General features: G+C 38.5%; 1 protein-coding gene across 1 annotated transcript; it reads right to left on the bottom strand.

Moving 5' to 3' along the window:
- LOC119422977 (microfibril-associated glycoprotein 4) lies at positions 1 to 9637 on the bottom strand. Its single transcript, XM_037690388.1, has 5 exons — positions 9607 to 9637; positions 6835 to 7032; positions 5479 to 5575; positions 3730 to 3897; positions 1 to 515 (listed from the first exon to the last, which is right to left on the bottom strand). Exons 1-5 carry the CDS (start codon positions 9616 to 9618, stop codon positions 244 to 246), a joined length of 747 nt encoding a protein of 248 aa, XP_037546316.1. The 5' UTR covers positions 9619 to 9637; the 3' UTR covers positions 1 to 243.
- Between the last annotated feature and the right edge of the window lie 1062 nt (positions 9638 to 10699).

The raw sequence follows: 10699 nt of genomic DNA, 5'->3' as shown, positions 1-10699 counted from the left end.
TTGACAGAGAAAAGTTTTACTTCTAATTTCTAAAACTTGAAACAGCTTCCGCCTTCACGGCTCTAATTATGTTTGCTGTTAAGAGAATTATCATCCAATGCTCAATAATAATCAGAATATATTGGAAATTTAAAATATGTAAACACATTTTTTCCAAACATGGCAAAATGCAGCAAGCACACAGCCCTCCTGTGGTGAAGAATGAAGTCTTACAACAACCCTGTTGATGTCATGCTAACCAGGTCACTGTGTGCACGAGCATTTCACCACCGGTCGGATCTTCATGGCGATGGTCTTCAGGGAGTAGTTCCAGCCTTTCCACGTTTGCCAAACCACTTGAGCATTTTCGAAGCCGATGGCTCCGTGAGGCGCATACATGCCGGTGGGATTGGCCATGTGGCAGGCGTTGTACCAGAATCCTCCCAGGTAATGCTGGGCACAGTTTTTCTCCCACGTGTCCTGGTCTTTGTCAAAGGTGGTGAACTTTGCAGAGCCCTGATTTGTCAAACTGTCGCCTGGATGAAGGAAGCAGAAGAAACTAAAGTGAGATCAAGGCTGAAATTTGTGTTTCTAAATAAGGCTGGTTACTTTTGAATGCTATAAATAGGATACAGATAAATATTGAGTTTACTCTGATTTTTAACATATATTTCATAGTGTGTGAAGTTTACGTAATTGCATGCTGTGTTGAATCCGTCAGAGATTCAGAGATTATTTATTGTCATTCGCACCACATGTGGTACATGAGGTGGAATAAAATTATGTACATATGGTTCCAAAAACCCATCCATTATCTTTTACCCGCTTCTTTCTTTTTGGGTTGCAGGGGCCGCTGGCGCCCATGTCCAGCAATCACTGTGCGAGAGGCGGGGACACCTGGACATGTCTCAGTCCATCACAGGGACCCACAGAGACAAATGAGACAAACAACCATTCACTCTCTCACTCACACCTAGAGACAATTTAGAGTTACCAATCAGCCTAACATGCACGTTTTTGGTCTGTGGGAGGAAACCGGAGAAAATCCACATATACACGGAAAGAACATGCAAACTCCACCCAGGAAGGCCACGGACGGGATTTGATCTGGGAACCTTTTCACTGAGTGGCAACAGCTCTACCAACTATGCCACCGTGTCACTGTTGTGTCATATGGTTAAAAAATAATTTTTGTTTGATATACAGTACATTTTATTTAAAGTTGCAGTTTGAGACTTTACTCATATCTGACCATTTGCACTGAAGCCCCTGTCTAATTGTTCCACACAGTGCAGATCAAGATAATCATGCCATATATATATATATATATATATATATAAAATAACAAAATAATAATAACAAAATTTTTTTTTTATGCTTACATGTTAAAAAAACAAGTCCCTTTCTTATATCAGACTTTTTTCCTCTCATGTAACAGTCATGAAAACTACTTGTTTATTAGGTGTTAGGTTTTAACGTGCACCTTTACTCCTCAACAGTCTCCCTTTCGCAGGCTGCTGTCTGTGCAACACATCTCAAAACAAGTGTAACACACAACTTTTACAAAACCAAATATAATATTTTAGGGGGGGAAACTACGGTACCATTCTACTAACAATATTGGAAGAGTCATTTGGGATTGAGAAATCAGACTTTTTTGATGTATTTCTGTGTATTTATGAGCAGATTTCTTGAATAAACTTTGAAGTTACAAAGAATGGTGGAAAGTGTAAACTAGAAAAGATTTAGCAAAAGCTGCATGTGCATTATCCAATGCTAGATAGCCAATGCACATGCAGCTTTTTACATTTTTTAATTTCTCCTAAATATTTCTTCCAAGACTACACTTGCCCAATTCCACTCTATTTGTTAACCGACTCAAACTATAGCCAGCCTAATGCAGGTTGATCACTAGACTCTTTCATGGAGCAGTTCTGGAAAATGTCGGTACAGACCAGTCCATCTTTCTCTCCCCTCTGGCTGTTACACCTCAAATGGAGCCAGCCACTTCCTGCTCAGACTTGAGTTTTCAGAAATGAAATGGGCAGTGTGGGCGGAGCATAACTCAGCTGCGTTGTTGTAGAGCATGGCGTATTAAATGTGTCATTTACAAAACATAATGAAATATCTCACTTTACTGATCCTATCAAGTTCTGTGCGTCATCATTCTGTAACAAATCTGTTGTTTAATGCTGCGGTTGTGCATGAACATCAGCTCATCACATTACTGAGCCGTGGCACCTCATCTTACTTTTTCACATGTTGTCACATGTTTTCACTCTGTTCCTACCTCACTCAGTTGCACAGAGGCGGACCGGAGGTGGGCTATTTTTAATCCCCACTTGCTGCCTCGGTCCATTCTGAGGCTGCTAGAACATTTCAGTTCCGGACTGAGGCGTCTCGTGAAATAACCGACTCAAGCTTCTATGTGGTTTTTGGTGGTCAGTCTGGTGCTTTGTTTACAGGGAGTGTGTACCAGTGGTGTAGTCTATGCGATATGCCGGTATATGGCGTATACCAATGCAGACATTAACCAGACATGTTCTTGCTTTTAGTTTTCTACAGCACCTTACAACCTAGCTGTGTTTTTTTTGTTACATTTTCTTTTAAATACCATTTTATTTTTACTTGTTAAAAAAAAAAAAAAATCTCAATTTGTACGCATCCTTTATGATTGCCTATTGTTGTCCACTGTTGTCATCACTCTTTGTTAAAATCAGGTCTCTCTTGTAAATGAGTCCCCAAGACTCGATAGGATTAACCTGTATAAATAAAGGTTGAATGAAAAAAATACCCATTAGAAAAGCTTAAGAAGTTCAGTATACCCACTTCAGTGCCCAATGATACATGACATATCATTAGGCATGTGTCATTAATACATTAAACGGCAGTTAAACACTTGCATAACAATTTATTTGTATGCAGCGCTTATTACATTTGCTTATCCAGCGAATATTGTATAATTCTGTACTTACTACTTAATACTTGAACATGTTTTGCTTTGATACTGTTTTATAAATTATATAATATGTTTTAATACAAAGCCAACTGCTGTTCAAAGTTTGATGTAAATTTATTGAAATATAAGCATCAGAGAAATTTGCAAATGTTCAATATGCTTAAAAATCAAAATAAATAGATGATTACATTGTACTAACCAGTGTACATGGTTTCTAAGCACAGTATGCCCACTACAAAAATGTAGACTACACCACTGGTGCGTACCCACTTTAAGGAATTGCATGCCAGTGTATTTGGAAAACTTCTGGAGTAAACTTTTTCAAACTGCAGATCAGGGTAATCCATACATGTTTGTCTAACAAACAGAACCCATCCTGAGGACTTGACTCAACCGTGTTAAATTTATCTGCCTGGATTACTGAGCATGCATCAAGACTTTTTATGTTTGAGTTCATAGTTGCAGTGAGTCCTTTTATCATGGATCATTCTTTTGTTATTTGTAACAGTATATATCTTAGATCTTATTACTGTTTTTCTTTACAATTTATACTTTTGTTGGATGTAACTGGGACCCTGTGTACACAATTAAAGACACAAAAAAAGAAACTGACTTTGACTATGGCAGTGGTAAAGTTGAGATGCCGAATGTACTTGTATCTTAATTTTCATGACGATAAAGAATAATTCAAGTGCAAATTTCATTCTACTTTGCACAGTCTGTAAAAATGGTAGTCAAGTCTTAAATCTGAACGTTGAATTTTAATTTCTGGCTGAAACAAGGAGAGTCACCTGCTGCTCCACCAATGAAACTGCCCAGGTGCAGCGCATAGCCGTTGTTCTCAGAATCGATTGAGAAGGAGGAGTACTCTGCAGAAGCAGCTCCACCCTCCCAGTCCTGCATGTCAACTCTCAGCTCATTCTCCTTTCTCTGTGTTAACAGGAAAATGTGTTCCAGGCCTGAAAAGAAACACAGAGCTTCAGTTTATTTGGCTCGCTGTCACGCTTTATTTTATTGTCTTTGTTCCCACCACCATGAAAGGCGCATTTAAGTAGGTGTGTATATGTATACCAATTGTTGGTACCTTTTTAAGACCTGTACCAGTATAATTGCATACCTTGTCAGGACTAGTAGTCCTTATAGGGACCAAAGCCTGGATCTAATACTCAAAAAAGGATTTTGGGTTGGGTTTAGGGTTAGGCACACACTGGTAATGGTCAAATTTAGATTACAAAAATGATTGAATATCAAAAAAATGTCCTAATAAGAATAGAAAAACAAACTTCAGCCTGTGTCTTTGTGTCTGCTCTGTTGGCACAATATGGATTTTAATTAAACTTTCCAGATTTTTAAATTATTTATAGCATCTAATCAAACAAAAAATACTAACTCTGTCAGTTTTACTGCTACTGAGTTATTTAGGTATCAAAACCAGGAGATATTTGTATTTTGATTCTATTTTTGCTTCTTTTTTTAACAGCTAGCAAATACATTTTCTCTCCCTAAAACAGTTTTTGTTAGATACTCTTTTGAATCTAAAAAAGTTAAATCTGGTCCTCTGCACCAGATTTAACTTTTTTAGATTTTTCTACCTGGATTATTGAGCATGCATCAGGATATACTCTTTTGAACTCCTCTCCTGTTAAAGTTTCTGCATCTCAAGGAGAGGTGCAATCTTTTCTATACATTTAAATACTTTTTAAATTTCAAACTTTTTCATAGTGTTAAAAACTTTATACAGGTAACAGATTTGGGATTGTTGATTTCAGCTGATGTTTGTGGTGGAGGTTTTAAAGAGGGATCAAAGATCCTCAGACTGTGCTCGGCACAGTTTCACACAGTGACAGATCTTATGAGCTCAGTATACTAAAGCCAGGCTTGCAAAAAGATTTGATGCAGTGTCCCCTCTGTGTGAGCAATGCAGACAGGCCACAGAACATTACTCACACATGTTTTGGAGCTGTCCCTCCATGAAGAGATCATGTATGGAACTTTTCCAACGTTATACATAAATGAAGAGGATATCGTTAATGATCTGACTTTCTTGTTCATGGTGTGACGTACGCCACTTGATCCCTCTCCTGCATTAAAGGGCTTAATAGCATTTACAACTCCGCTGGCTAATACTGATAAAATGAAACTTTGCAGCTCCACCTACATAAAAAAGCTGAATTAGAGAGTCCCTTTGCTTTCCTAAACCAGAAACATTCAGACTGACTGCTGGTAAAGATAGATCATCTGAAATAAACTGGAACTGTCCTACAGGATGTCAAATCATCGAAACTGATGTGTTGGCATATGTGTCATGTGTATGGAAGTTTATATGCACTTATAGAGCTTTTATTTATTAATGTAATTAATTCATTAATTCATTCTGCTTACATGTAGGTGTTGGGGCGGGGGTATGTTCACTTACGGTGTTAAAAGTTTATAAAAACTAAAGTAAAATTAGCTGTGGCAGTAGTTGAGCGTAATCCCCAATGCATACTTTGAGTGCTAACAGTCGCACAAGACCTTCGCCATTTTTCTTTTTATCTTACCCATCCAGTATTCTCCAGCTACGTTGCCAAACCCAGACTTATAATGCTTCCATGGCCTGAAGAAGCTCTCTGTCCCATCCATCCTCCTGAGGAACACCTGAGGGTCCAGATGAGATGCAGAGACATGCAGAGATTTGAACTTTACTAAATATGTTGCACTATGTTTTCACTGAGCGAGATCTTGTATAATGTTTTACATTATAACAGCTTTTCTATATCACATCTTTAATAATCCTTAGAGATGTTGGTGAAGATTCTTAGTCAGCCAGGACATGATCAATCCCCAAAAAAGTTAACAAAACAAAAACAACTGACGTCTGTTTTTGTTTTTTAATCCTTAGAGATGTTGTCAGGTAACGTTGATGTCATTTTGAATATCATTCAAAATTGATGACAGCATGAAGTTTGGAAATGATTTGTCTTGATTTTATTTGACAGTGTGTCAACCAGCACAGGGTAATGATAATAACCGTACTTGCTGTTGTACACGTCGCACCACCGTATAACTCGCATCAGTCCAAATATGTCTAATAAAGTGGAAACAAACATAAATATGTTGCTTCACCGTATAAGTTGCATCTATTATGCGTCATCGCTGACACATCGCAATTGTTATGCGTCATTGATGACCACCCGGAAATGTGGGCTGGTGTTGTGCCAGAAATCGATTGGCTGCCAAATGGCGGTTGTTGGAGCATGCATAGGAGGACTTTAGCAAAAATTTTACAAGATTAACACTTAAAAACAATTATTTGTTTGCGCAACATTATAGTAAAGGTGTGTCTCAGTCTAACTTTTCCTTGATAAATGCACTTTAACAGTCAAATCAGTTGCATTTCGCCTGGGTGGAGCGGTGAAATGCAGCTGATTTGACGAGACGAAGGGGCTTGTTATGGCAAGCCAAGTGTCTCACTAATAGCCACTTTTACCTATTAATAAGACACTTTGCTTGCCATATTAGTCAAGCACTCTAGTGGCTGAAAATGGTAGTGTTCAATATTTTCCATGTCAGAATGAATTAAATCATCATATCTCAGCCAAAAATTGGTTTATAAATATGGGGGAAAAACATAAATATGTCTCCTTGCTATATACGTCGCAGGACATGCTAATTTATGCAAAAAGGTGTTACTTATACAGTGAAAAATACGATATTCTTTGTGAGCAGCATCACAAAGACAACGGCAACAATCACGATGAGACTTTGTTGATGCAGTTCACGTCTTAAACAGCACGCAAGAAAACGTTTGCTCTACATTTTATTTAGTTTTTTGCATGAACCAAAGAATTGACGGATTGACTGAATTATTCCTCATGACTTCATCTCCTGCTGATTAAAAAAAATAAAATACTCACGGTCCACCTGCCCCCATCTGTATCCATGTCGCAGTAGACGTGCAGCGGTGTGGTCGGACCCCCGGGGTAGATCCTGTACACCCCGCTGGAGCTTGAATTGTTGTGGCTATAGATGCCATCACAGTCGACTGGCAGGTAAAACTGTGAATTAGAGTGAACTGAGGCCACAAAACCCAGCAGACCAAGAAGTAGTGTCACCTGGGAAAAATAGATTAAAAATCATCCACATGAGTAAATTTCTGCACACAAGTCAGATCAGGATTATTTGATACTCTTGAATTATCAACATGTCTTTCCTCTTTGACAAATAGAACAAGATAAAGAAGACTTGTGTGTTTTATTTTTCTCGATTTATTATTGACTGATACAAGTATTCATCAGCGAAACATGTTTGTGTGCAAATATTAAATTTTCAAATTCCTCAAACAGTGTCTGACAGTAAATTTATTATTTTCCCTCAGTGAGACCCCAGATTAGACAAAAACATGTTAAAAAATAACCCACTCTCTTCACTCAGCTTGATTAATCTTTTTCACATTTTATAACATTTCACGTTGCTTCGAGCACTTTATATAAAAACAGTTTTGGGTTGAGTTTAAAGACACGAAAGTATCAGTTTCCATCAGCTGGTGCACACAGTTGTTAAAACACTTCAAGTTTCTCCTCAGGGGGAAAGCTGAACATTTGTCTTACAGCTATGGAACAAGTCTGGAGCTCTGGGTTTATTCAAAACAACACAATATGCTTAAACTCTAAAATATCTGGTAGATATTTGTCACTAAATTCACCCTTTCAGTTTTTTTTTTTTACCCAGAGGATCCACAGATCTAAAGTCTGAAAGTAAAACGATCAGAACTGGGAAAGTCTGTTATTGAGTAACTAAAAGCACAGAGAAACTCCCGAAAACCAACAAACATTACTAATAACATCTTTTAATAATTAACTAGGATAAGCTGATTTTATGTTTTTATTGGATTGTTTTTATTTTTACAAAAATCCAATAAAAGGATGTCTGTTCTTTGAAAAGAAAAAAAATCATTAAAACCTTTAAAGCTTAATTTGAAAACAGGAAATTAGCCATTTTCTTAGATTTGCAATGCAACACAAGTGGTGCAGAACCACTAGGCCGAGGAACAGCTTCTACCCTGAAGCTGTTAGACTCATGAATCTCTAATCAGGATTATCACTGTAATGCCACTTTGGTTGTTGATATGTGCTGCTGATCTCATGCTGCTGATCTCATGCATCTGTGTTCATTCGTACTCATCTGCTCACACAGACTCATGTTCGTGCTGCTGCTGTTTGACGTATTGTTTTTGCACTATTAAGTGTTTAGCATATTTGTTAGTTCATATCTTAGATCTTATTACTGTTTTCCTTTTACAATTTATACTTTTGTTGGATGTAACTGGGACCTCGTGTACACAATTTCGTTCCACCTCATGTACCACATGCAATGCGAATGACAATAAAAAACCTTGACAATTAAGAGTTCGTTGAAAATGTATTTTATTTATTTATTTTTTTGGTTGCATTTTCACTTAAATGTTCTGAAAGATGAACAGAAGCATTTACAGTATGCTATGTTGCTGTCCAATGATAAAACAGCGTTACTAATTTAACTTTTCCAACATTTTTCACTCAGGCCATCTGAACAGTTTCTTTTTTTGTGCTGAAACGTTTCACCTTCCATCCAGAAGGCTTCATCAGTCAAGGCAACACACAACACAAAACTGATTCTTCCCCCAACAGCTTACTCCAAAGTGGAACAAACCAGTTATGTTGGTGACCTGGCTGAAAATTGTTAAATTGTATACCTGGATTACTGAGCATGGACTTTGTTAATTTAACTTTTGCTTCTTCTTTCGGCTGCTCCCTTCCCCAGAGGTCGCCACAACGAACTAAGCTGATCCGTGGAGAGTTGAACCCAGGCTGCAGACTGACACGGAGGAACTCGAGGGTAAAATAAAGAAAAATGATTTATTCAACAAAACACTAAAACTAAGGCTGGTATGGCAACAAAACTTACAGCGAGTAATCTTCACAAGGAGACACGGAGGAACAAACCATGACGGCTGCGGGAAGCACAATCCACGGACGAGGGACGAACAGAAGGAGACATTATTTAAAGACCAAACAAACGAGAGGGAATAACAAACACCTGGGGAGGACAACCAGGAGCAGGTGAGAGTGGGAGGAGCAGGAGCTGGCAACAAGAGCAGAGAAACACTGGAAGTTGGAGACTCAGGGAAAAAAAAAACAGACTCAGGGAACTAAACAAAATAATCACAAGTAGACATGAACGCCACAAAACACACAGGTTATGGCAAACGGACTTGCACGAAGACTTGGTAATTGTTTTTACACCGGATGCCCTTCTTGACGCAACCACAGACCACTGAGCTACCACAGCCCTCTGTGTGGAGCAGAGAGCTGCTCTCTAGGGCGCCCAGGGGAGCAGATGGTGGGGGTTAAGGGCCTTGCTCAAGGGCCCAGAGTGGGGCAAATGAGGGTGGAGGCAGGTGTGGGTGATTCACTTCGCTCACCCACATTTTGGATGTCAATCCGCGGATATAACTGGCAACAGACTCACCTTCTCGAACCTCTGCGCCACTCCCCGTTACTAATTTAACTTATTAAACTGTACTCTCAGCAGACAACATAAATTTACTTTAGACTGTGAATAATTTGCTTTACAGAGTATTTATTCATTAATATTATGGACAGCAAAGCAGTGAACTATTTGAAAGGATCTCTGTCTTGGCATCTTACCTGCATTGTCATTCCTGGAGTGGGAAGTTCACGGCTCAGTCTGCTGAAATGATCGTGATGGGAAACGGGGGGCGGATTTAAACAGAGCACACAGGGTGTGACCCAAACATGCGACTTTTTTTTTCTTCAGAAAACTCCAGCCTTACGAAATCTGATAACCTTGTTTTCAATAAAACTGAAAGTGATACTGGGAGGGAGATGGTTTTATGCATGTGACCTCATTTATGTTTATGATGCATATTTAAACCCCTTTTTGGACATTCTAAGCAAAGAAAATCAAAGTTCAGTGTCCTCACAAACAACTAGACACAGGTTAGTGGCAACACAAGTTAAATTATTAACAACATTCCTGGCATGTCTGTGTCGAATCTTTAAAGGTAACATAATGACATATTTTAAGCCCATAATCTTACTTTATATTTGCAAAACAAAACAAACTTTTCCTCTTTTAATTTGACAATTTTTGACGTTCACAAAACAAACACTGTATTGTCAGTGATATGAACACAAATTTACTGAAACAAACAAAAAAACTCTAGTCTCTTTCTAAAACGTTTTTATTTATTTTATTTTTTATTTGACTGCATGAGGCTGGAGTAGTTCTGCGACAGCGCCCACTTTGGTCTTGGCCGCCCTGCTCAGCTCTTTGCTTGTCTGTGTGGACAAACTATATTTTTTAAATTGAAGTGCGGTAGTCCCTCGAAACTTCGCAGTTCGACTGTCGCAGACTCACTCTTTCGAGGTTTATCAACGCAAGATTTTACATGACACACAACTGTCAACATTAATATTACTCATGTGACTGGGACAATACAGAATGAAAAGTTAATGAAAAAATACTTGGGACAGGTGCTGCCATTTTGTAGTTTTCTTTCAATAAACCTATACTGTAACACCAGTCAAAAGAACTACTCTACCCAGAAGCCAACGGTGCTTCTCGCTGCTGCTTTCTGCCGAAATGGCAGAAATGGAGGGAGGATTTATCTGTTAATCTCACAGAACTGGCAGGAAAGTTGCAAATAATCCTGGAGCTGAACTCATCCTTCAAGCTGTAGTAGTATCTTCACCGGTGAGTACCTGCAGGTGATCTGGA

The sequence above is a fragment of the Nematolebias whitei genome, chromosome 16 (genome assembly GCF_014905685.2).
Source record: "Nematolebias whitei isolate Nwh7 chromosome 16, NemWhi1, whole genome shotgun sequence".
Taxonomy (NCBI): Eukaryota; Metazoa; Chordata; class Actinopteri; order Cyprinodontiformes; family Rivulidae; genus Nematolebias; species Nematolebias whitei.
The sequence above is the reverse complement of the archived record's forward strand: the minus strand, read 5'-3'. Positions and strand labels throughout refer to the sequence as shown.